At 40.1% G+C, this 27705-nt stretch overlaps 1 protein-coding gene across 1 annotated transcript in view; it reads left to right on the top strand.

The window, feature by feature from the left end:
- LOC140926264 (gamma-aminobutyric acid type B receptor subunit 1-like) overlaps positions 1-18972 on the top strand; it is a 42069-nt gene extending 23097 nt beyond the window's left edge. Inside the window, exons 10-19 of the mRNA XM_073376033.1 lie at positions 6707-6934; positions 7353-7589; positions 9602-9668; positions 13414-13515; positions 13919-14069; positions 15013-15145; positions 15829-15936; positions 16675-16800; positions 17162-17500; positions 18639-18972. Coding sequence (XP_073232134.1) covers positions 6707-6934; positions 7353-7589; positions 9602-9668; positions 13414-13515; positions 13919-14069; positions 15013-15145; positions 15829-15936; positions 16675-16800; positions 17162-17500; positions 18639-18782 — 1635 coding nt within the window. The 3' untranslated portion in view covers positions 18783-18972. The remainder of the gene's footprint in view (positions 1-6706; positions 6935-7352; positions 7590-9601; positions 9669-13413; positions 13516-13918; positions 14070-15012; positions 15146-15828; positions 15937-16674; positions 16801-17161; positions 17501-18638) is intronic.
- The last annotated feature ends 8733 nt before the right edge of the window (positions 18973-27705 follow it).

Below are 27705 nucleotides of genomic sequence, written 5' to 3'. Positions count from 1 at the left end.
TGGTCTGACCAATGTTTTGTAAAGCAATGAAAAAGTTGTTGTATTAGCTGTTCCAACAGACCGTCTTATTAGCCCTAGGACTTGGTTCGCCTTATTCACCATAGTATTAATATGTTCACTTCAAGTAAGATCTTTTGATATAATAATTCCAAGATCTTTAAAGCTCTTGACATCTTTTAAGGCCGTACCTAGTTTATAATTCGTAGTCGATTTGTCACGAGAATGCGTTATTCGCATTGCTTCACACTTTTCCTCATTGAAACGAAGTTGCCATTTTTTCGCCCATTTACCAAGATTATTCAAATCAGTTTGAAGGTATTGTTCATCGAGACTAGGGTTGCGAAGCTCTCTGTAAATCTTTGTGTCATCCGCAAATAATTTAATTTTTGAAGAGACACTATCAACGATATCATTTATATATGATAGGAATAAAATTGGACCAAGAATAGTTCCCTGTGGGGTACCAGATATCACAGGTGCCCAATCAGAAAAAGTCTCTCTTACAACAACTCGTTGCTTTCTACACGTGAGGAAATGCCTCAACCAGTTAAGAAGTTTGCTCTCCAGTCAATACCGAGGCCATATAACTTTATGAGTAGACGCTCATGAGGAACACTATCAAAAGCCTTTGCGAGATCAAGAAATACAACATCTGTTGCTACAGATGAATTCCTAGATCTGGCGAAGTCATGAAAAGTAGAGAGTAATTGGGTCACAGTAGACCTACCCTCCAAAAAACCAAATTGGTTTTTGTTTATCACGTTTTGGTCTTGCCAAAATGACGTTAACCTATCGCGTACAATTTTTCGCTGATTTTGCATATCATGGATGTAAGCGAAATTGGACGATAATTCTCCCTCAGTTGTTTAGAACCTTTCTTATGAAGTGGGACAATGTCAGCTGATCTCCAATCTTCGGGCAAATGGCCCAGCAGGAAAGATTTGTAGACCAGAAATGAGATCGAGGGCGCCAATTCGAACGCACATGATTTTAAAATTACTGGTGAAATTCTATCTGGACCCGGGGACTTGTTCGTTTTAAGAGACTTAAGATGCTTTAAAATTTCCTCAGTAGTACAGGAAATATAATTAAGTTTCTCACAAACTAAAGGCTCTAAAGAAGGAAAGTTGGTAGTAGTAGCAACTCCAAAGCTTCCCTCTGCTCCGATTTTAAAACAAATCCCAATTCTTGCGAGCAAATCCAGGCGATCAACATCTGTCATTTTACAGCGAAAGCTTTAGCAATTCATCCATAACAGGCCAGAGCCCCGATTTTAGTGCGCGCAGGAGGAGGCCTAATCTCTACAGCAACCACCGCAAATCGGTTTCCAATAACAGACAAGGTAATTAGTTTTACGCATTCCTCCAGACGCCTTTGGAGAGCGCCGGACACATTGCCTGTCAAGGAACTTTGTACTTCTGATTAAACGAACCAGACATCTCAAGGAAACGCGAAATTTGATCAGACTATTTGGGTTTTATAAATTCATTTCACGGTCGATTGAAAATTTGGAAGTCGATCTTCGCGCCTCTGGCTTCGCAATTGATAACTACAGTTTTCTCGCCGCATTTGGATTCAAATAGGCTTGATACGCTTTCAATGGTTTTTCAAGTGCTTTCTTTTAAGAAAATAGTGCTCCGATGGCTTATTTAACTTCTGTCAAGAGTAGCATGCCGTGTCAACATTGGTGACCTTCGAAGCGAAAACAGCGAGTCGGCGTATCAAGTTTTTACTGTGGAGCCACAAGTAGGAATACACTCTCTGCTGGCACATCTTTCTCCGGTTTGGAAGGAACTCGACGTGGAAAAGATCCTAACCAAAGAAAATTTTAAATCTTCTCTATTTGAACGTTTGAGAACAGCCGTCAACAAAGCACATTTTATAGTCGCCGGAGAAAACGAATGCGAGAGCTCGAGCTCTACGTCACATCTCCTTGAGGAACAGCAAGACCGATTATCTGATTCAATGGACGACCTTTTTGATCAAACGGCGAAGGATTCAAGTCTTTTTTCTCTGGCTTAAGACGATGTAAGCGTCGATGTGCCTCCAGTGACAAATCACTCTCCAAAAAGCCCGCCAAGCACTGTCGAAATCCCGCCAAAATCTTATTCGCTGGAAGGAGCCCAAGACGCTGGATTACTCCAGATATTCTAGCTTCCACTTCAACATCTTTGTGTTCGCTTGGGCGATCTGTATAATCAACGTCACAGATACAGTATGGTTTCTATATCAGTCATTTTAGCCTCCTTGAAATGTCAATCATAATCCAAAAATTATTATTTCAGGTTACCTTTGTATTGTTACTTGCTTCTTACTTAATAGACCAAATTATAGGGCTACCCTCTCCCTCAGAGCTTACAGGCGGCGCGCCCAAGATTCTGAGGTGAAGGTAGTCTCTCTTTTGAAATGTCGGTCATAATCCAAACAATTTTTGTAGGTGATTTTTGTAGTGTCATAGGCCAAATTATATTTTAAAATGTCGGTCACAATACAAATTATTTTTGTAGGTTGTTTTCATTTGTTTTTGAAATAGGCCAAATTATGGGGCTACCCTCTCCCTCAGAGCTTACAGGCGGCGCGCCCAAGATTCTGAGGTGATGGTAGTCTCTCTTTTAAAATGTCGGTCATTATCCAAATTATTATTGTAGGTCATCTTTGTTTTGTCATTTGTTTTGAAATAGGCCAAATTATGGGGCTTCCCTCTCCCTGAGAGCTTACAGGCGGCGCGCCCAAGATTCTGAGGTGATGGTAGTCTCTCTTTTAAAATGTCGGTCATTATCCAAATTATTAGTTTAGATCATCTTTGTACTGTCATTTGTTTTGAAATAGGCCAAAATATGGGGCTACCCTCTCCCTCAGAACTTACAGGCGGCGCGCCCAAGATTCTGAGGTGATGGTAGTCTCTCTTTTGAAATGTCGGTCATTTATCCAAATTATTATTGTAGGTTATTTTTGTATTGTCGTTTGTTTTTGAAATAGGCCAAATTAATTATGGGGCTACCCTCTCCCTCAGAGCTTACAGGCGGCGCGCCCAAGATTCTGAGGCGATGGTAGTCTCTCTTTTGAAATCTCGGTCATTTATCCAAATTATTATTGTAGGTTATTTTGTATTGTCGTTTGTTTTTGAAATAGGCCAAATTAATTATGGGGCTACCCTCTCCCTCAGAGCTTACAGGCGGCGCGCCCAAGATTCTGAGGTGAAGGTAGTCTCTCTTTTCAAATGTCGATCATTTATCCAAATTATTATTGTAGGTTATTTTTGTATTGTTATTTGTTTCTGAAATAGGCAAAATTATGGGGCTACCCTCTCCCTCAGAGCTTACAGGCGGCGCGCCCAAGATACTGAGGTGATGGTAGTCTCTCTTTTGAAATGTCGGTCATTATCCAAATTATTAGTTTAGATCATCTTTGTACTGTCATTTGTTTTGAAATAGGCCAAAATATGGGGCTACCCTCTCCCTCAGAGCTTACAGGCGGCGCGCCCAAGATTCTGAGGTGATGGTAGGCTCTCTTTTAAAATGTTGGTCATTTATCCAAATTATTATTGTAGGTAATTTTTGTAGTGTCATTTACTTTTTAAATAGGCCAAATTAATTATGGGGCTACCCTCTCCCTCAGAGCTTACAGGCGGCGCGCCCAAGATTCTGAGGTGAAGGTAGTCTCTCTTTTAAAATGTCGATCATTTATCCAAATTATTATTGTAGGTTATTTTTGTATTGTCATTTGTTTTTGAAATAGGCCAAATTAATTATGGGGCTACCCTCTCCGTCAGAACTTACAGGCTGCGCGCCTAAGATTCTGAGGTGAAGGTAGTCTCTCTTTTAAAATGTCGATCATTTATTCAAATTATTATTGAAGGTTATTTTTGTATTGTCATTTGTTTCTGAAATAGGCCAAATTATGGAGCTTCCCTCTCCCTCAGAGCTTACAGGCGGCGCGCCCAAGATTCTGAGGTGATGGTAGTCTCTCTTTTGAAATGTCGGTCATTATCCAAATTATTAGTTTAGATCATCTTTGTACTGTCATCTGTTTTGAAACAGGTTAAAATATGGGGCTACCCTCTCCCTCAGAGCTTACAGGCGGCGCGCCCAAGATTCTGAGGTGATGGTAGTCTCTCTTTTGAAATGTCGGTCATTATCCAAATTATTAGTTTAGATCATCTTTGTACTGTCATCTGTTTTGAAACAGGCCAAAATATGGGGCTACCCTCTCCCTCAGAGCTTACAGGCGGCGCGCCCAAGATTCTGAGGTGATGGTAGTCTCTCTTTTAAAATGTTGGTCGTTTATCCAAATTATTATTGTAGGTTATTTTTGTATTGTCATTTGTTTCTGAAATAGGCCAAATTATGGGGCTAACCTCTCCCTCAGAGCTTACAGGCGGCGCGCCCAAGATTCTGAGGTGATGGTAGTCTCTCTTTTGAAATTATAATTGTAGGTTATTTTTGTATTGTCATTTGTTTCTGAAATAGGCCAAATTATGGGGCTTCTCTCTCCTTCAGAGTTTACAGGCGGCGCGCCCAAGATTCTGAGGTGATGGTTGTCTCTCTTTGAAACTGTCAGTCGTCAACCATAGTATTATTGAATTTTCATTTTCCAGAGTTCATAGTGGTACCTTCTTTATAGTTTTACGTGATTTGTGGCAAAGACCAGAGCAGGCTAGCAAATTTATTCTACTTTATGCGTGGTGCGACAATCACCGTGGCTGACTGGCCTCTAAAGTTCCTTTATAATTTGGACGTTTCTCAGGAGTTCCTTCACTGCTTGTAATCCAGAATTGGCGATTCTCAGCAGCTTGAAGCTCTTGCATTGCATCAGTTGTTCCTTGGACGGCGACCTTTTCTTGTCCCGAGTGCAATAGCGATTCTCGATTCTCGACTCTCGATTACCGTATCTTGCTCGTGCAAGGTTTCGGCAACGGGACCAGTACTAAAACCATTGCAGGAAAACTGTTTGGTAGAAGAAGAGTAAAATGGTGGCTTCGGTGAGTTACCTGTCTGATGCTCGGTATATCACTGCCAAACTGCGCAACAGAATGCACGAAAAACCCCTCCGGTACTTGAAAAAAAAGAAAAAGAACCTGACTGATGTAATTTAGTAACTTATTCATGGTGTTCAGCTTCCGGTTTATTCATCTTATTGCCAGTTGCAGGCAAAGTTCACGCGCACATTATCGCATTCTAACTGGGTCGATTGTGAGGAAACTATTATGTCAGTCATTGACTAAAAACCCCCGCGCGTTAAGCCTTTGTGCGACGGACGTCCCTTAGAAATATAAATTGCTCACACTGATCACCAATTCTACTTGCAAAGTGTTGCTGATTGAGTTGTGTAATGTGTTCTAGAGTGTAAATTTAGTACTAACCTCGCAGACAAGGATGCAATGAGACATTTATTTTGCGTAGTTAGGCCTGCTATCCATTGGGCAACCATCCCTTTTATTTTCTTTCGATAGCCTGTCCATGCACTAACCTTTGGGTACAGAAGCTAGCCGCCTCTCGCTGTACCAAAACTTGATAGTATTGGCGTTCAATATTTTTAACGGGTGCTCACAAAACACCGCGACTAAATCGTGCGCCTTTGGCGCTTTGGTATCCTGCGAGCTTTGGTTCATCGCGTTTTGAAAGATTGAAATTTTGATATTCCCGCGAAAAAGAAGACCGATAAAACGCGTCTTTCATTGACTACAGTGAAACGCCCGGAAATGAAGGATGTTTTGAAAGAAACGGGAAAACTGATAAAAGTAAATATTTGTTTTGATAAGTGAAATTAATGAGAAATAACCATAAACTAGTTTTGTGTTTTTGTTTTTTAAAAGCGGTTTGTCTAGTACCAGATTTGTACAATTATTTTCAATCAAACATGGATCGGGTTTTGTTAATTATGACAGAATTTAATTAAAAAGCATTATGTTGACAGCTACAAGGCACATGCTTGCCTTAAGCTGCCAGTATCCCGCCATGTTTTAAACAAAGGGCCTCTGACTAAGCCGGCATTCTAATCCGCCACAAATATGTGAATCACCCGTCTTTCAAAGTCGCCTAGTACTTAAAATCGGGGCTCTGGCCTGTTATGCGGTATGGGACAACGTGAATGACTTGTTGAAAACATTACTTGACAGCTTGGTGACAGCTTGCATCGAAATTTAGCCAATGGGAATTGAACGTGGCTGGAAGAAGCGGGTAATTCGAACGAATATAACGTATGCAAAACGGACAGTCCGTATTTTTAGCGTCTCTCCCCAGTCTCGCTCTCTGTTTTCATGCCAGCCTCGCTTGACTGCTCGCGCGTACTTGAATACGCAAAAATACGGACTGTTTTGCAGTCTAACACGTTGGTAAATGTTTGTTTCAAAGCAGGACAGGGCTTTAAATCTTATTCTAATCGGCTGCAACATATATCTGAGGAGTAGCAAAGAATAAACTTGAATTATGGGGATAAATAAAATCAAACCAAATGCCCGGAAATACTCTCGCGTGGCGAACACTTAATTTGAATTTTGTAAATTTACTTGCCTTCATCTAACTCGCTTTCGATTGGTTTAAAAACAATCAGCTACTGTCAGAACTCACACATGCGCATTATCGTAAACCAGTCCCTTTAGAGACCTGAAAATGTGGCAATGAATTTTCCTGCGAGCCTCAGACTGCTCAGATCCATGTGTCGTAATGGGCATGTACTAAGGAGTAAACGATTTTTTTTCTGATAGTTGTATAAAATGGAAATGTACGGACCAGAGTTTGTTTGGATTTTAAACCCGAATGCTGGAACCGTAGATGAGTGGGTCACTCTTGCCAACCGCGCGATTGACCAAGACAAGATAAAGACTGAACAGACATGCAACAAGACGCAATACCAGAAAGCTTTAAATAGAGCATTCACATTTAAGGCACTCACGATAAGGGAGGACGACAACTTCACTACCTCATCAAATCTGGTAAGAATATTTCTTTTCGTGAACGCAGCCCCTTCAGTAGATCTGATATAGTACACTTGCAGCGTTGAGGTAAGCTTCCAGGTTATACCGTTATGATCCAAATTCACAGTAATTTAGATAGCTTCAACTAAAATTCTTTCTGTTCAGTCGAGAAGAGTAAAATCCCATAATCCTGATGAGTTTTCAGTTTTGAAAGTCTTCATTCACTCTGTTCGCGTGGCCAAAAATCTGACCGAGGTTTGATGGGCGCGGTTTGAGATATGTGAAAAGCGGTAATCGCTTGTTTGTTTCCGGTTTGTTTTAACAAAGTTAAGTTAGGATGTTTTACGCCCTGGGTACCAGAGATTGGCGACCAATTGAAAGATAGGTATTTGGCAAGAAATGAACTAATTTTGATTTGTCATACTTCCATTTGCAGACAGTATCTGAGGCATTTTCAAGACTGGGCATAAATGATCTATCGACCGATAAAACGAAAAACCTGGCCACAACTTCGTTTGATGCTATGTGGGGCACCATGCTAGCCATAAAAGAAGCGAGTGAAACAAAAAACGTTTCTGATAAATTGGGAAATAACACGGACGATACACAAAGTCAGGAAGTATCTAATTTTCTGATGAAAAAACTTACAGAGTTGAACTTTCAAGGACTAACGGTACGTTTTACTTTTTACTGTTTTATTTTCTATTTTGTGAGAAAGGCGGGGGAAAGATGATTGAACTTAACTTGCTTCAAAGTATTTTCGTCATGATAATTAGTCAGTAATTCTGCTATTTCGTCTTCGCATAGCCGTGAACTCTTTGGCATTCTCTTAAGTTCCACACTCGTAGCAAAACAGCCAAGCTGCAAAGTCGCTTTCTTACGAGACGTCAATGACGGTATGATCACACATTTCAGTGACGTTTAGGAGTGACTGTTGTTAGTGATGTTTACTGTTATTAATAATCTATAAATCTAAGCATCTTCTATCTTCTATCTTCATCTTTGGTCTTTGAATGAATAACAATCACAATCAGCTAATGTGAACTAATATCTGAAAGACCATCCCGTGTACGTAAATGGCATATTCGAGGAGTTAGGTCTCACTTTATTTTAGCTCTAACGCATTACTTTCCTAGAGTACCCCTCCCGCAGAAGAACCAGGTTTTTTAAAATGGCCTTTTGGTGATCAGTGTATTCCTTCATTGAGGAAAAAAAAAAAGACCTTAACCTTCACGGGGCTATGACAGTTGCACTCGATTTTGTAACCGGCGCTCGACAATCCCTATATGAGAGAACACTGCAAGAGTCAAAATCCTGTAAGCGAGAAATTAAGAATTTGTTCATGCTTAGCGTGCGTATATCGAGTTATGGATGCACGCGGGAAGTTTGGAGAGCACGAAAGATGCGTAAGAGTTGCACGAGGCGATAGCCGAGTGCAACTCTAGCTTCTTGAGTGCTCTCCAATCTTCCCAAGTGCATCCATAACTCGATATACGCACAGCTAAAAGCATGAGCAAATTCTTTTAAAACATAGCTGACAAAAATGCTTGCTTTTTGATTAACTGCAAAATTCTCGTAACGCGCGACACAATAAGAAACGGTTCTATTGGCTGATTACGAACACGCCACAATCGTCTAGTTTGAATGAAAATATTCTTTCTGTAAAAGTGAGAAAGGAAATTTGGTTCTTTATTCGTTAACGGTCAATGGAAACTAAGCAGAAACAAAGGTAAAAGAGTCTTAAAGTTCACCTAAAGTTAAAATACTAACATGTTCTTAAGAAGTCGTGGAGTATGGTTTGGATTTGCTGAAAAGATGTTTACGTTTTGCCCGGCGAAACCCAGAAAACATGTTTTTAGCAAAGACGACTGTCATCCTTCTTTAAACTTATATTCATTTACGAACATTGGCTGGTCATTAAGGCTTCTTGAGAAGACCTGGCAGCAGTTGTTTTTGTGAGTAGTAAATTTATGTCTTCGTGTGTAATTTGTGTTGTTATTGCGAGAGAAATTTTCCTGCTTCAGTCGGATTGTCCGGAGAGAACAAAGTGCATAAAAAAATTAAAAACAACAATAAAAACGGAAATTTTGCCTTTAAATGTTGTTGATCATGACCAGTTGGTGTCTGCTCTGTTCCCAGTGAATATCTTTCGGCCAAAATTTGCTGCAGCTGGTCTTCGACAACATGATTTGCGAAACGCGCAACTTGCGAGTTTTTTTTAATTCGGCTTTATTTTTGCTGCTTGTTGGATCAGGACCTAAAAAGTCAATGCCGATAGAAAAATTGGGCAGTTCTTCGCTGGTTTCTTCCATATCTTAAAGAGAAGGAAAAGTGCACTGCAGCTTAAAAGACGACAACTTTGCAGCCAGGTAAAAAAAAATGCTCACGTCATCTTATTTACGCACGGGCGTGCGTAAATAAAGATTTTGTTCATAGCGGCTCAATAGGACTTAGGGTGCTATGTTATAATGTAAAATCGTGCAGCGCCCGTGAAATAGACAAGTAATGCGATTTGTGACTATTTCCAACTACTTACATAGCCCTAGTGGCAAAACAACTGTTTGAACGGATCTATCTTCAAGGTATTCTGCAGTGTCCTGGCCCCGTCGTCAATTCAAAGCCTCGTGGCTATAAAATATACAACAATGAAATATATTAGCATGTTACATATTTATTAATTTTCAGGGCCCAGTGTCTTTCAACCCAGACAAAAGGAGAAAAGACGTTATTATTGTTCTACAGCAATACCGAGGTATAAATTATTAGAAATTTATACTCATTTTGTAAACTACATGCAAGAATTTAAACTAAGGCCCGGTTTATGGAGGCCCGTTCTGGTCAAAATTAATATAATAAAATGGCATCACAAGTGACTTTTTCGGCCAGTTCAGCATTTATTATGGACCCGTTGTGTATTTTTGTCATCACTACACAGGATTTTTTTAGTGTGTTGTTTTTTTTTTTTTTAGCTGCATGAATTATTTTTTATTAAGGCTGTTTACTTTTTTGTTTTTGTATGAATAAAGTTTTCATGAGTACCACAAATTATTTTTTAGTGGTACTGTTTGGAGGCCCGTTCTGGTCAAAATCATGACAATACTTTCCACCACAAGTCCATTTTAATCCAACTGCAGCAAATATTATGGACATGTTGTGTATTTTTGTCATCACTAAACAATACTTTTTTCAGCGTGTTAGTAACTATTTTTAGCAACAAGAGTTATTTATGCCCCTTGCTCGCTTGCCAATAAACCATGTGTTGTACCATGTGCATTGCTAGGGGTGAGCTCGGTTTGCTGGGAGAACTGAACGGACACCATTATTTGCCGTAATTTGGCCACTCAGTTAAGTGGCCGTTTATTGATAATACCAAATCAAATTACACAAAAACCGGAAATAAAAACCTCATCCCAGCAAAGGTGAGGGCAAACACGCACCAAATAAGAACATAACGTACCGATGGGACTGATCCGAAACCATGGGCGGGGTAATAGGGTGGGAAAATGTTTGCCCTGCACCGAAGCTGAACTGAAAGAGGCCTAAACAATAAAACACTAAACAATACTTTTTTCAGCGTGTTAGTAACTATTTTTAGCAACAAGAGTTATTTTTGTTTTAATTATACGAATACTTTTTTCTATCATGCCATGCATTATTTTTCAGTGGTGCTCGAATTATTTTTCCAGTGTGTGTCAAGAATTATTTCTTAATAATTGAGCCGAGAATTATTTTTCGCGGTATCGCGAATTTATTTTTTGGTCTACAATGCATTGCGGGCCTTGCATTTGAAGTGGACTGGTTCGAGTCTTTGACTGCCTTGGGCGACCATTTTGAAAACTTTGAAGAGGAGGAGTGCTTTCAAAGAGAATGCCAAAGCGAAACATTGCCAGGGAAAGAAACGAAAGAGGTTTTCATCTTTCTTCAAAAATCTGTCAGAGCTAGTAGTCTGTCGTTATTGATGAGGTTTTCTGGACCGATTTAATAGAGAAGACTACGAGGGGACTTCACAACTCGTACACAATTCCAACCCTTATTCGACATGAGTCAAAGCCTTATACTGGAATCTCTCGTAAACGACCACCTCCCGTCATTATAAGCGATCGCGACCACTTTTTCGGCCGACAGTTTAGAATTGTCTATTGTTTTCAACCTCCGGTAAGCGACCACTTAGCACATGGTCTTACATTGTGAAAATGGGCAAAAAGGAATTTATTCTTTGGCTGTCATTATTGTCTACACATCTATTACTGTGTTCATTAGTTCGATCTATAACTACAGTACTAACCATTACCCTTGAGAAAAAGACCCAGATTTCCAGGTTTCAGTTAAAGAAGTTAAGTTTTTGTTCGTCAGACCTTTTAGAGGCATTTCTTTACAAGAAGTCACTTACACAACCAAGATTTTGTAACAACAAATTTGTAACGCGCGTAATCTAATTAATTGCACTTTCGTAAATGAGCTATCAAGAAGAATAGCTAAGGGAAAGTTCATTTAATATGACAAAGGGGGGGGGATGAAGATATTGAAACTCGAAGCTTGAAATTTTAGCAGCCCCCCTCGCTAGCGGTTCAATTTTTTAGGAGCCCCCTCCTTGGTAGTCGAAAAAATTTCAGAGCCCCCCCCCCCCCCCCCCCCTCCTCCTTCAATTCCTTCGCTCCCCTGAAAAAAGATCACTAGACTGTATTAAATATATTTACCGTTATTGTCTTCAATGGTTTATACTATGACAAACTTGAGATACAGTTGTGATACAATTTTTTAAAGCATTTTTGGGATGAACAAGAGTGTAATAATTACTGAGACTACATTTGTTATATCTGTAAACCACGTGATATAGCTGAGTTGCACAGGTCATTAAATTGTTGAGTTGAAAACCATCCGATCTGTATGATGATGTCATGTGTTGGTTTTGAAGTATACAAATTTTCGGAGCCCCCTCTCCTAGCGCAACAATTTTTTCGGAGCCCCCCCCTTCGGGTGTCTAAAAATTTTCGGAGCCCCCCCTCAATATCTTCATCCCCCCCCCCTTGTCATATTAAATGAACTTTCCCTAATGATTTTGTCAATAAAACTACCAGTAATTGTCAGTGGAAAGTAAACTTTCATTATTTTTTTTAGAATAAATGTACCACTCTATTCGGCTAGGTTGAGTTAAAAATTTCGCCCCTGCGGTCATCGGACTCTCGTAAGCGACCACCAAGCTTAACCCTTTAAGTCCCAATATCAACATACAAATTCTCCAAACTGATCCTCATACATTTCCTTTAAGAATCAGTTGAGAGAATTTAATAAAAGATCAAAGCATTTTCTCTTTGGTGATCATTTGTTAATTCTCATAACCTAATCTCTTGACAATGTATGGGTATTGTTAGGAGAAAAATGATGTTGGTCACCATTGGGACTTTAAAGGTTAAGCCTTTGCATTTTGGGCGGTCGCTCGCTTACGAACTTAAGGCCCGTTTCTCGAAAGGCCCGATAACTTTTCTGGCCCCAAATTATATATTCAAATCAAAATGTGAAGAGTAAAAGCGCGGGATATAGCTGACAAACCAGTCCTTTTTGTTTTGTTAACGGATAGTTTTATCGTGTTTATCTGCAAAACTATTGAAACCTCGATCTTGAATGTAAACAGCAACAACTTTCCGGGCCCGTTAATTATTGGGACTTTCGAGAAACGGGTCCATGGTGCATTAATTATGAAAACGTATTTTGCAAGCAGTTTTACCGAAATGAACATTTTTCTCTTTTTGAATTTACTTCGACCGGAATTAAGATTGGTGTCTGAATCAATTCACCCGGTCTAAATAATTTGGGTCGGCCTTAATTCGAATTAGGTTGGGCTCATGAAAGTTCGGCCTCTGAGCTGGGCCTAAGAACTAAGAAATATCTAAATCCAATACTTTAATTCGTAAATGAGTTTATTTGCATGCGCACGAAGCACCATTAGCCTGGGAGGCAGGCCTTGAAATGAAGTGTCAAACAGACCTCTCCCTTTTCTCCTTTCACTTTAGTTTCTCCCCCTACCCCCCCCCCCCACCCCCTTTCTTCGCCTCCCCCTCCCCATTTTGGCTTTGCCAAGCACACTAAGTACCATGGGGAAGAAAATCTGATTATCTATCCATGCGAAAATTATTTTGTCACTTGACCGTCCATTTTAACGTCGGATCATTCCATCCTTATCAGCCTTTGAGTAATGTTATAGTGAAGGATATCATTCAATTACTGTAGTTATTATTAGATTATTATAGGCATTATCGTTATCATTATTAGGTAATTTATGTAAATAGCGCACTGAAAAAAAAGAAAGATGGCGAAGATTGAATAAGCTTAATCCTCACCATTTTTTCTCATCTATCAAACTCTGTGAAATCTTTGCCGTGATTGGATATTTAAACCTTTTTCTGACTTCACTATATATACAGCAGACTAAGTTTTAGCTTAAACTCAGGTCACATTATCTACACAAATAATATAAATTTCACTGAATTTTATCGCAGAAAAAGAGAACAAGTGGGTGAACGTTGGTGAATTCTTCGTAGATGAAAGTGGTCAATTAACCTTGAAATTTTATAAAGGCATGGAAGAAACATTATGGGAAGGTATGTTTATAGGCCATTTCCGAGTTCAAAAACTCTCTCGTTCAAAACGAAGCAAAGTGCAAGACCTTTCGTGTGAAAAAAAAGCTTTATGTTTGCATGAGAATTAAAAAAATCATTTTCATGTCAATGGCTTTACATTTAGCCTCGTTTTAAAACAGAGGTTTGGGGCAACTCGAAAATCGCCTCCATTAAGCGGCCATCTCCGCGGTGCCGGCAAATACAAAGTAATCTCTGGATTTCCCATTATACTCTCATGTAACTTGTGTTCAGTTCAAAGGTTCAGACTTAAAAGTAATCATGCATAGTTTGCTGATGTGTTTTATAGCTGGAAAAGCGTGACAAACTATCGGACCAATACATATGTTATTAACTGTATACTAATCGGCCCCGTATTTTGCTTAAGGTGGACCTGTCCCAGGCGACAGAACGCTGATAACAACGCAGCGAATGGATACTCCGCGAGCGCTCTTCATCCTCTTCTCAACGGTGGCCTCCTTTGGTATAGTTCTAGGGATCATTTTCATGGTATTCAACCGCTACTACCGCGATTGCAAGTGAGTTTCTGCACTCTTTAATAAAGGAGCAAGATAGATGTTTTACCAGGGTGGGGGGGGGAGTACCCCCATATGTAAACTATATTGGTATATCCTGGGTAAGAACCATTACGCACACACAGGAGCCTATGACACTAGTAATGGACTCCTGGCACACATCAATCCAAAATGGATGCGGAAGTAGTGTTCGGACCTTCGCAATAGTTATACAAAGGGTCGCAAGAGGTGATTGCAGTTTTTAAAAGAACACGATCGATACCGGAGAAGATTGGCTAAGGTTACAAGAAATAGTACGGTTTTTGGTCATGAACTTCAGAGTTTGAAAACAGAGGAACGGCGAGTTTCTTGAACGACTTCAAACCCTTTGGTACAGTTCTGCCTTGTCTTCCACTAAACCTCAGGTCTCCACAGATTCTTTTAACAAGAAAGTGATCGATAAAACTCAGCTGCGCTCAATGCGCGGTGACGTAAATATCCCACAGTGCTGTTCGAAAAGAGTAGGGGACGTAGATGGAGGAAGGAGGCTGTTACGGGCCTGCAGAAATGTAGTTCTGTTGCAGTGGCCCTTCTAAAAATTGGAAAATGTTAGTAGATTAATAAATAAATAAATAATAAAGACCTTTATCAAATGTTTGAGAGGGTAGAAATATCATGTGATTCAGTGACTGACCGAAATTAAATGGCATGTGAGATTCCACGCATAAAGTATGTTGGATGGCAAAAATTATACGGTTAGGGTCGGGTGAAGCTTTACTTATTGAACAAGTCAGCCCAACTCAAATCCTTATCACATAATTTATGCCATTTCTCAGGTCACGAGCAAACTCTATCTTTTCTCCTTTTATATTCACAAAAATTAGAAAGTAACGAGTATCAGGAAATGTTTACCGGTTTCCTCTTCGCAGTTTTGCTGACCTAACGCAATTGTTGGCTTTTTTTCTAGATTTATTCGTCTATCTGCTCCGATGTTTAATGATATCATTGTATTGGGATGCATCATGTGTTTGAGCACAATATATTTATTTGGAATCCGGAAAGTCAACGATGGCAATCGAACCATGCCACGTATTTGCAAGGTGAGGAGTAACGTTAATTTCATGTGGTTATCTACCAGTCAAACCCGAAAAGGATTTCATAATTCTTTCTGCATTCAGCATGTGCAACGCGTTCACGGGTCATTGTTCATATATTCACTGTTTTGTTGGAGTATTTGAGAGCTTTTGAAAAAGCCGGTTAAATGAGGGCTTTCTGGAATGAACCTTTTTTTTGAAATGAACAAACCTTCGTAAGATAGCTTTCGGAGACTTAATTAAGATATTTAGGATGTGCTAAATAGGATATTCACATTTGAATAAACGGTTTGACGCATGGGAAAATTTTTGAATAGCTACCTGTGGGTAGGGAATTTGACGCTTTTTCAAGCGCTAGCCGGTGGATCATGCTACCACCTCAAAAACACTATACCAATTTACCGGGGAATTTAACCAAAAAGATCAAATGCCTAGGCCTAGGGGGTTTCCTGGGGGGCATGGGCGGTTTTGGAATTGACTGGTACATAACTGTGGTAGTGGCAGTGTAACGGACTCCAATAAACTGAACCAAGAGCTATTCACAGCCGAGGAAAGGAGATTATCTGAGCCAGACGACTAATTTATGGACGGTCTTATATATATATTAATTTTAACTACGCTCAAAGATACTATCTGTTTTTCTTTTAATTCTTTAATTCACATTTTATGATGGATCCTATTTTTTTCAGGCTCGTGCGTGGCTCTTGAACATAGGATTCTCCTTGGCTTTTGGAGCCATGTTTATCAAAACCTGGCGAGTATACAAGATTTACACAAACATACGTTTCAAAGTCGGTGTAAGTGAATCAAATTTAAAAATTGCTAGAAAAAAAAACTTAAAAAATATATTGGAACAAAGCAATTATTGAATTCGGTTTCGTATGATCTGAAGAATTGCGCTGATCTCGTAATTCTTCAAATCCTAATCATCCTCAACCAATAATTGCTTACCGTACTTATTCGATTAAGCGCCCAACCTCGAATAAGCGCCCATCCTGTAGGGATGAAAAGTTAACAAGCAACTGGCCTCGAATAAGAACCCATCCCACCCGCCACCATCTCCCCCCCAAAAACTGAAGTGGACAAGATAGTTGTTTATTATTTCCCTACTGCCATATACTAATCGTCGACTGACCCATTTGCAGACGTTACGCTGTGAAAAATCGACGAAGCAACACGAGAGAGTTCGCTTATTGACCTCACTGACAATGAGATAGAAATTGACTAGGTTCTATTAGGAGACTTCCCTGAGGACAAAGTTCTTAGTCGTTTTTAAATAAACTGAAATAAACGGTTAAAAATTCTGCTTTGCCACATCTTCACGTTTTGTTATTATTTACTGTTTTGCTGGAAAATTAACTTAGTACTTGCTAAAATAACGAAAATTTAAGAAGCGCTCACTCTGAAGGCCCAGGAATTTTATAAGCGCAATAAACACAGTATCCTTAGTTCAAATCATAAATAAGTGCATTCTTTCCGCTATACAATGGAAGATGTTTGACTTGCTAACATCTAAAATGTTCGAAATTTATCAGTTGGGATTGTCTGATTGGCGGATTCTGGCTATGGTATTTGGGATCGTTGTCATTGACGTGGTGCTGTTAGTGGCTTGGGAACTTACAGACCCGCTCCAACATGAAGAAGTAGTCGTGGACAAGAAGGTTAGTGGACAGATTACAACCTGCTCCAACAAAAATTTTTCAGCGTATATCTTATACGGTATTAGCACTTGTCGAGAGGTGCTTGTAATGCTGATTTCAGGTTTATGAAATTGCTCTATTCATGTGCTTCGAATTTTTACCGTATGATTTCATGTGGTGCGCGTATATGGCCACATTCACAAAATGTTATATTTCTGTAATCTTTGGAGGAAAATTCAACTGAACTTTGAAGCTTCCAAATAACAGTCAGTAACTATAAACACTATTCACGATCTGAAATAACGCGTACGTGCTCTCCCGGCGAAGTGACCTGGTCCTTGGTATTGATGATTAATACTTGTATTTTCGGTTTTCATTGCAGAATGATCCAGGGGATCACCTCAAAATGATAATATCTACAATAAATACATGTACAGGGGAAAATGTGGAAATGTGGCTGGCATTGATTTATGTCAGTAAGGGAATTCTTTTGCTTTATGGGCTGTTCCTCGCTTATGAGACCAGAAATGTCGTGTATGCGCATTTGAACGACTCGCGAATCATTGGAATTTGTGTGTACAACGTCGTTTTGCTGTCCACTGTTGGGGCGTTCTTGGCTCTAATTTTGAAGAACGAACACTATGTAGAGTTATACTCCGCACTAAGTGTGTGTATATCTTTCCCAGCTGCAACCACTATATCGCTGATCTTCATACCAAAGGTAAAACCTGATTTATTTGGCCATTTTCAACAGATAATTTCATTACGATTGTCACGGATTTAAACACTCGAAGGTCGCATCGTCATGGAATCACTTGTATTCATCTGACATATCACTCCTCGTATTAAATTTATACAGCCGCCAGGCTGCCTCGTTTCCAGGCGCCGCCTGCACTACTGTTGCAGAGCATCAATGATAGGAAAAATCTATCCTTCCCATGACACAACGTAGGCCATTTAAGCGCAAGGAAGGACGCCTGGAGTCGAGGCAGGCCGCCCGACGAGTTCAGTTAGTAGAAACCGGCCAGCTGAAATCCCGATCTCACCGTCCAGCGTCTTTTTAAGGTGGATTTTTACCCACATTCGTGCGCACGTAAATTTCACGCGCTCAAATAAAATAGAAATGTGTGGAAGGTCAGGCGTAAACGTTAAAGTTAATTGAACTTCACCTAAACGATTACGCGCAGCCTTTCATACGTCGCCTATCTATATATTTTATCTACACACGTAAAAATTGCACGATTGTGGACTGATCCACCCTTAGGCTGCAGACTACCTTGTACTTCCTGTGCGTGACATTTGATGTGCACATTACTACTACAGTAATGATATTCAAAAAGAGTTGTCGGTAGACCAAAAGAAATGCAATGCAACTCATTATGTTAGCAAGATTCCCCGCCAGTATTTCAGCGGGCTAAGCGTGCACGCAACGCCGTTACAGGTATTAACAAAATCGGGATATTCCCCAACAGGGTTCTTCAATCCCGTAATCTCGACCCAAAATTTCGTGCAATCCCTTAAACCTGATGGTGTTTTCGTCATCGCACCTCCAATCCCGAAACTCGCCCTGATTTTGCTTTAAAATCCCGAATCCCGAGCTTCAAATAAGGGAAATCCCGGATCCCGAGCTCCATATAAGCAAAATCCCGGATCCCAACTTTCATATAAGGGAAATCCCGGATCCCGACTTTCATATAAGGGAAATCCCGGATCCCGAGCTGGAAAAAAGAGAAATCCAGAATCCCAGCTTCAATTTAGGGAAATCCTGAATCCCAAAAAACCCACTGGGGAGCCTCAACTGGTTAAACAACACTGTTACCATCTAATTATTCATTGGAATCGTAAATTTTTCTTTATAGCTGATACATCGCCTAAAAGCAAGCTCCCTCGACGGGGAAACCGTCGAGAATCAGAACAGGGCTGGACGCCCTACCCCGCCAGGGTTGTCCTCACTACAAGGTGCAAATCTAGGCATTGAAATTAAGGTTCTTGGTCGCCAGTAGCTAGAGAAAATATTCAGAAAGAGAGAGAAATTTTAAGCTTATTTGTTGGTGCAAGAGATCATAATAGGACTATTATGGCTCTTGGTTGGTGTTATCCTTTTAATTACCCGGGTTGTTTCTAAACCCGAGGAAGCGCGGTTTTGCTTACTTTTTTAGTGACTGTTAATTGTTTGCTTGTAGGGAGGAAGATCCTAGAAGGCGTGTCATTCTAGCGCCATATATTTTCTCCTTTTAGTTAACTGGATGCAAAAAGTTGTAGTTGTCCTTACGGCTGCGAGAAGAGGCTGCATTTTGCGGTGTCGTGGTGAACTGGCGTGCGAAAAGTACTTTTCGCTGGCCAGAATGTAGCCTCTGCTCGCAGGGTAACTAAGATACCCCGCAAACGATCCTTTAGTTCTATAGAAAAAAACAAACCTGATTGCCGGGATTTCGACCGCCAAGGATCGACAATTTGTCAGTCATTACAACTTTCAAGCGTGCAAGGCCAGTAACCTAGCGACGCAGCGGAAAGCTGAGAGACCAATAGTCCATTTTACCGTTACACTAGGTGAAAACGAGGCTGGTGTTGACCGTTTATTGATACAACCCTTCTCCTTTATTATCGTAATCATGTTGTTCTTATGCTATTTAGTATTTTATAGCAAAATTGATAAAAAAAGGAAGGAGGTTTGTATCAACATAAGCTCAAACTCAGCCTCACATTCACTCAGAGGCTAGGGTTCTTAGCTCTGTAAAATGGTTTATTGATGAACACCAATTTCCTTAAGTCAAATCCAGCCGGATATTTAACAATTATTCTTCGAGCCCAAATGGGCTATTGACTCAGAGGCCATGAGGGCGAGAGGAATAATTGTTTTAGTAATATCCAACTAGTTGGTCAAAAATATCGAGACAAAACAACTTTAACTAGCAAAACGCGATTCAGCCGCCATTAGTTTTGTTCTCATAGCCGGCGCTTTTCGCTACTAGTGGGCTATAACATACAGCCTAGTAGTAGCTCAACCAATCAGAACGCAGCATTGATAATAGACCAGTTCATACATCGATAATAATTTTCCATACAAACTCTTACATTACGCTACCCTGCGAGCATCTCGAGAGAGGCTGAGTCGTAAACAAGCCAACTATGCGAATGACAGCAACGCGAACGATTCTGCACATCCTAAAAGCCACGCCGTAAAGAAACTTCTGCTCGCAGGATAACATTACGCTCAGACTACCTGTCAGAGAAGGCAAATAATTAAGAACCTTAAGCACAACATCGTTATTTCACTTAAGAGGACATGGGACCTTTCTCTCTCAACAAGAGGGAATGCTCTCGATAAATAGAGAAAGAATTGTCTAGTCCGACAAAATAATTTTAGATAATTATTGCGTAAGTTAAGAGCTACATCTTTTTATTTAGGAAAAGCATGCAGTGTAAATTGAGGTTGGATTCATTTTTACGTATTTAAGAACGTAGCCTATGTTCAGAATTTTAAAAAAAATCTTCTGACCTTATCCAATCTATGTAAGTTTGTTTTAAACGTTTTGGGAGAATTTGTTAAAAAATTAAAATAGCCTTTGTAAGCCAGTGTGAGCTTCCACTCATTCTTTAAACGTTTTCCTTCTTTGGGTGGTGGGGGTGAAGAAGGAAACAGATTGTGATTCACTTACCAACACGGGAGTTTGATAGCGTGCATTGCTGGCGTATTTTTTTCCTTTGTTTTCACTACAATAAAAAACAGCGCCAAATGAATGGCCAAATGTCTAAAGAATTTTGCTCGAGATTGTAGCGATGTAAAATGGAATGAATAATCTGAGCAGATATTCTATTTTTACTCTTAACCCTGCTTCAATAGAACCAAAAAAACTTCTCAGTTACAAAAAGAGAAGCTTTTCATTCACAGAAGTTCCATGAATTATCCGAACCACGCGAAGAGTGCAGAGTTGACTAACCCTTGGGTAAGAAAACATCCCATCGAAATTTGCCGATATCTGTGCGCATAGCCGATGAAGCGTCCAACGTTTCCTCTCGATAGCTCTATTATATTAATCTTTACCGGGACTGCGAGTAGTCTCTTATTTTTCTTTTAAGGCACAGTAGATGGAGAGTATGCGTGAGGTGAGAGCGACGAAGCCGCGAGGAACGAGTGCGGAAGCCCGAGCGCAAAAAAAATTGCTCTCAGCGCTCCAATCTCTCCTCCCATCAATTTGCACAATTTAACCTTTTCACTAGCGTGGCGTGTGGCTCTGAGGAAAAAAAGCCAGGACGACCGCTTGCGATCTAAACTTTGCCTGTTGATATGGACTGAAAAGGTTGCCCTTTCCTATACCTTCTATTGACAAAATTAATGGTGCCCCATTCACATACCTTGTTAAGAACGTTGCATCCCTTTTAACTGCTGTAAATGCGTTGTCTTCAAAGTATGAAAAATTCACAAAACTAGGAAATTTTCTCGACTTTTTCACAGCCGTAAATTCTTCTGTTAGCCCTTTAAGGTCTTTTTACAGAAGGAAATGACAGTTTTCCCTCCCCTTTTATACACTTCAACTAGTGAAATCCCTGGCATTTCATAACCTGTGGACCGACGGGTACCTCTTTCGAGCGGAGCCTTCCCCAACTCCTCTAATGGATAGCCATTGAATAGAGCAAATGGAAGCGTTTGCTCGTCTCGATGCAGTTGACATAAAAACAGCAAAGTGGCCGGTTGATGATCAAGGCACCTGCTCTATATATAAATGAAGTTGTGCTTATAAAGCTAATGTGGCAAAAGAGTTTTCTTCTCTATAGGGGGATCCACACTTGGGGCACGAGAACGAGTACCAGGGTACCGGCATAAAATGGTGTTGTTTTCACACCTTATCTGATATGGGATTGTGTACATAGTTGCTCCATTTCTACCCGTCAGAAGCCATTTTGAAGCAGGAGCTTAGCAACGAGTACAAAGCAGTGGAGTGCCTCAGAACTAACAAAAACAATGTGCACACAGGGACCCGGAGCCCACTTTCGTGTCCGAGGACAAGGTCGTTGTTACCGACACCGTTCCCGAATTCTAACGTGGGTACTTAAAAAAAGGGTTTGTTGTTTGTTCCGTTTGTGACCGTGACTCGCGTCGGCGCCGTTCCAAGGCATCAAGGATGAACGCTGCCTATAACTCATGATCAGTTCTCAGGAACTGACGCGGTTGCTGCTTCTCAAGTAACCAAATAATACTTCGTCATAAAACCATAATGTCGAAAAAAACTAAGGAGTTTTCTTTGAAAAATAAAGACAAAAGCGAAGACTAACTAACAGTACTCTGATGAACGTTTGTTGTAATGAGCTAGGAGAAAAGTGTAAGCAACTCAATTTATTACCAGACAAAAGATAAAAATAGCGCATTATTGCTTGTTGATGACAGTGGAGACGCGGGGAGGGGGGTGTGGTCTTATAAAAACTGACAAGGTCTTGCTACCTGTGATTTAAGATCATCGTTTCAATCAGACGATCGCGTCATTAGGCAGGATCACGTTCAGCCGTTTGCGTTGCCTCCTTTATTTTTCCTTTTCTTCCTTAGCCAATCATCGAAATGAAAAGGGAAGGGGAAGCAAAAGAATCCACTCTTTTGTTCTAAAAGAGTAGGAAACGTAGACCAATGTGGTGTGGTCCATTTCTCATTGGAGTTGATGGGGGTGGGGGGGGGGGGGGGCTTTTATGGGCCGGAGTAGTTGCGCTGACCCTGTTGAGAACTGGCGAATCTAAATAAAATGAAATGAATTGAAATAATAGAATTTCTGTGAAAGTAGGGAAATTTAGCATGGACGAAGGCGACAGCAGCGAGGACGTTACTTTAAAAATAAATTCTCGTTTGTTCACACTTTGTCGCGTTTATTCCAGTTCGCTATTAAATATAGCAGGCTTGTTAGTATGGATATCAGACGTCAAGAGAGTTGTCAAATATCAGTGCTCCAACTTCCTTTTTTTTGACAATAATGCTACACCTGAGCAATCATATAGCTATTTCGCAATCAAGAAACCATGTTACTGTGGGATGATTCAATTTTTACGCATATTCACTATTCGGACGGACGAAATTGCTGCACTAAGCGTCGCTTTGTATTCATGAATAAATCGTTTTTTACAGAACGATCACTGATAAAAACACAACGTTTCGAGAACTGGAAGCAAGTGTAAATTTTAAACTAATAGTATGTTAATATGAGTCCGAGTGAACGAATGTGAAATAAATATCAATAATTAGGTAACAATGACAAAAAAACAATGAGCCACTGAAGCGTGGACAAATCAGATGAAAGTCTTCAGTAAGTCTTTTGGACTACTTTAACTTCTTGTAACGACTCGTATAACAAGTTGCGGTCAGCCCGTCTACGCTGAACTAAGGAACCTAATATCTATTTCACCAGAGTGCTTGGTTTCTTTTTTACGATTCAGTCTTACAATTCTGCATTTGCTTCGATTGGTATCAATATAGCGTGCAATATTGTGGCCACGGGTCAGTTAATGCAGGCACTGCCTAGATGAACGCTCATGAGGAAGTAAATTGACCATGGATCTAACAAGGCGGAATGCAAGAGGACCAAGAGGTCAGTGATTGAATATTGCTTTCAGAAAAAGCAGACAATATCAAAGTCGTTAGTAACTATTAGTAAATGATAGGATGTATTCATATTAATTTAATACTTCCCACGACTGCAGGTTGGAAAATTGTTGTTCTTTTACCAGACAATGACACCCATGACTACATGGGAGAATGGCACCGTCATGCAATCATGTAAATATTCAAGGAAACCAATACTGATTGAAACTTTTAGCTACCAAACTGTTAGCAGCTTAGTAGACAGGAGAAGATAGATGGCAATATCTACATTCCAGCAATTAAAATTCCGAAGTAATTCAGACATGGTATTGTAGCTGTGTGGCTTTACTAAGTGTTTCTTAGACATTTAATGCACTTTTAATTGCATGACTCCACAAAAAAACGGGCGTAAGTTGAAGAAGTCAGCGACAAGTAGTCGATGAATGCATAATTAGCGTCTTGTGGTTTGGTCTTGTCGGTGCAGACAATATTTAACCAATGAAACCTTGGCATTTGTTACTGAGTCATCATTACAGCGTCAAGCTGGGGTATGGAATGGTCATATGTCCGCTTATATAACCTACTTTTATTTCAATCACCGCTACTGCTATACCGCCGGTTAACAGATCTTTAAGGCGGTCTGGTAGTCACTAATAATATCAGAATTTAAACAATCAAACTTTGTTGCAACAAGTAAAAGACTGAAGGCGCTTTTTAAAAAAGCCCTCCTGATATCGGCCCAAATAGCTTTATCAAGCTGCTCGTGTTTAATTTTGACGTAGCCTGTTCCAGGCTCCGAGATAGTCGGGTCCGCTGAATTGAGAAAGCGAAAACACGAAAACAAAACGGAAGGAAACTGGGAGAGCGGGGGCTGCTCCCTTCGTTTTTCTTTTCCCGCCCCGTCAACTTTTCGCGTGCCTTTTTCTTTCGCGTCTACCCCACTATCTGAGAGCGTGGAACAGGTTAGTTTTGACGCAGCCTAGTTTTTGGTATATATACTGTATCCACGCCAATAAAAATGATCATGGCAAGTAAATAAAGAAATTACCACAACGAAAAAACTAATAAGGTCTGGAAATCTAGAACATTGGAAGCAGATTCTGTACTGTGTTTTGTCTGCCACTGTGGCACTGATCAGCGTACAGACATGTTCTATGTCCTTTGCTTAACCGATATGGCACTTGTCTGGCCATGGGCAGTCTTTGAAAAGGCTCCCCTGGTAGACCATTATGGAGCAGGGAGGTAATAGTGTAGCTTAAGACACTTTTCAAACCGGACTCTTTATTTTCTCTGCGAGACATCAACTTGACACTTGGACTCTTGCCCCCCAGAAGACACGTGGTATGACGTGATTCTGTGGGTGTTAGGAGTTCTGGGTCAGGGCTAAAATCAGAATGCGCGGATATTTTTTCATTAGAGCCTGATCTCTGGTTGTTACGCCACCCTGACGAGCCCCAAAGAGGGCGAAACAGCTGTCTATGGCTACAATCCCGCTCTGTTTTGGGTTCTTTCGGTGTCGCGTTGATGTCTTGTATAGAGTTAATTTTCACGTAGTACGATCAGCATTGCAGTATTCTGCTTGCAGAATTTAATATGTCAATCCTGATGCAGCCTCTTGGATGCAACAGATTGGAACACGTTGTTAAGTTAAAGTTTGGGTAACTCATTGCTCGCCCTAGCGCGTCTTCCACGCGCGTTTCTCCCACTTGGCTTTATGGATGGTGTACTTGTTACTTCGGCTCTTGTCTTAAACTACGCAGGCTACTGTACAGTTAGATTAAGCATTCCTTGTGCTCTGTGAAATATAATGTTGATGGAACTATCAGAGTTTGAATAACAGTGTTGGATGATTAGGAAGGAAGGATTTGAGCTGCGATGCCTATCACAATGATTGGCTAGTTACTCAGATCAGATCGGGCCTCGTAACATGTAAGAATCGACAACCTTGTCCCCAGGGCTTTTCCAACTTTCTAAGCCGGATAAGCCCTGGGCATGAGTTTGAATCCACAGAACCTCCTCATGTTCAGTGTTTGCCAGTTCCTTTGATCGGTTGAAAACCGTCAGTTCGGGCGTACGGTCACGTGATTACCAAATTTTCTCGGGTGGGTAGGTTACTTCATTTTCTTACCCATGGTGCTCCGCTGCGCGCGCTCCGCTACAGGAGCCGATTACTGTTTTTAGTATAAATTTCAGCGTCAGATTCAGAGAGTAATTGCTTAGTTCATTACATTACTCAAGTAAATAGAGAAATTTGACTGAATTAGATCACCTTGCCCTCGACAAGAAAACGTATTTTTCTTTAAAAACAATCAGATGTTTTCTCAGAACATACCGCAGAGTGATTTAAAAACAAAATCTGTATTAAATAAATCAAACGTTAACTTAGCGGCTGTAAAACTGAACTTGTATGTAAACACGATTCTGTTTGATGTTTAGTTTAAATGGTTATATTTTCCGTTTTTTTTTTTTAATACTTGTTGGAGATGAAATATAAATATATATTAAACAGTTAAATGACAGGCATTTCATTATACTTGCTACATTTCTACTATCACTTCGCCACCTGTGATATCCAAAACTAGGGTGACGTCTTGTCACGGAGCCGTCGCTCAACTGACCTTCATTTTGTTATTTTTTTAAATTTATTCGCCATACGTTTTTCTGTGTTTAAAGTAAGAGCATTATTTTATTGTAAGAACTGTTTTTCCACGCTTGTCTAGGTTTCAGAACAAAAGGTGCTCGTCTGGGCGGGAGGATCATTGTTCTGTTTCACAAGAGCGGGGAACACAGAAATTTCTATTTCGTTTGGAGGCGATTCTCATCCAGATAGAACGAGGTTTGCTTTGAGGTACGTATCATATTGGAAAAATATGAAATGAATTGTGAAATGGTCAAAGTATCAATCAAGACTGATTCAATTCGTCTAACATTGTCATTGATTCTAAAAGAAACCAATCGCGCCAGCTTCCAAGTTTAATTTGTGCTCACTTCAGTGACTGCTGCTTCACTCAGTCACGTTTCATAGTTTTATTCTATTTAGTTTTTCTTGCTTTCTTTGGGTTTCTTTTTGTAGATTTCAGGACGTTTGGTCCATTTAATCACCTGCGCAATTAGTTCAGCTGTTCGGCGATTTATATAACAATCTAGAGTTCTTACTGCTGCCTGCCTTCCAGGCAGCCGTTGTCGTTAAATTAAGGAAAATGTTTCTCTCCCTCCATCCTTTCCTCCCCTCTAAAGGTTGCTAGTCGCAGATGCCCGTAGATTTTTCCTCTATGAAGAATTTTTATCAATCCATCTACCTTGACTCATACGATGAATAAAGTAAAGTCTGGCATTTATACTAGGATCGTGAGTTCGGTCATTTAAAACAAATACGACTGGGTGACTGTAAAAAGATCTGATCCCAGCTTTTGTTTTCATAAAATTTCAGTAACCTTTCGCCCTTTAGCGGCTCTAAATCATCTGTGCCAAGGGTTATCAAAAAATAAACTTATGTAGTATTTACTCTTTATCACGCCAACATTTGTAAAAAAATATTTATGACTGTTGCAAAATAAGAAGAAGATCTCCATTTCGTCTCCTACTACCAAAGAAAACATTTTGATATTCAACACTGAATGACTGACGCGACTGAAATCCTTTGAGAGGCAAACAGCCGTAACGACCAAAGCGACTGTTTTAATTGATCAACACTTCGTTAAGATTTCTCTTTAATATACTGAATATATCCTTAGTTTTAATAGTCAATAGTGTGAGGTGTAAACATTTGTCGGCGAACCAAGAGCGCTGTCAGCAACAAAAAGTACCAGGCTTAGAGTAAGCATATACGATGACTTTATTTTATTCCGTTTGTAACTGAGCTAAAGCCAGCCGTAAGTGATTACGGATGATGAAGAAAATAGTCCCGACTATTTTAGTACTGACACTGTATTGACTGTGAGGATCAAAATGTCTTTACACCTACCTTCTATTTTTTGGCGATAATAATAAAAACCTAAGGATTTATATAATAATGAACAGAACTACTAAATGCTTTTGATACGGTTCGGTAGACGAGCAAAAAATTAAAGAATTCTACTCGTTTATTAAACATTACGTCGGTCATGGTCGAATTCACTTTTAACTGGCAAACGTTCGAAACTTAGTTATAAAAATAAGATGACGTCACGCCCTTAATGCCCTCTGCTGATCTGCAGTGATCTCCTGACTGAAAGGCTACCACTCGCATCAGGTGCATAAAGAGATTTTAGCTGGACGAATGAAAAGTGACAGACTAAACTGACGAGAAATTATCTATCTAGTAATTTATTTTATCTCTTATAATTGTTCTGTTGTGTTCAGTTCTGTCTTTATTTTCAACCATG

Source organism: Porites lutea, chromosome 2 (genome assembly GCF_958299795.1).
Source record: "Porites lutea chromosome 2, jaPorLute2.1, whole genome shotgun sequence".
NCBI classification, from domain to species: domain Eukaryota; kingdom Metazoa; phylum Cnidaria; class Anthozoa; order Scleractinia; family Poritidae; genus Porites; species Porites lutea.
Note: the sequence above shows the minus strand (reverse complement) of the source record. Positions and strands in the feature narration are given on the sequence as shown.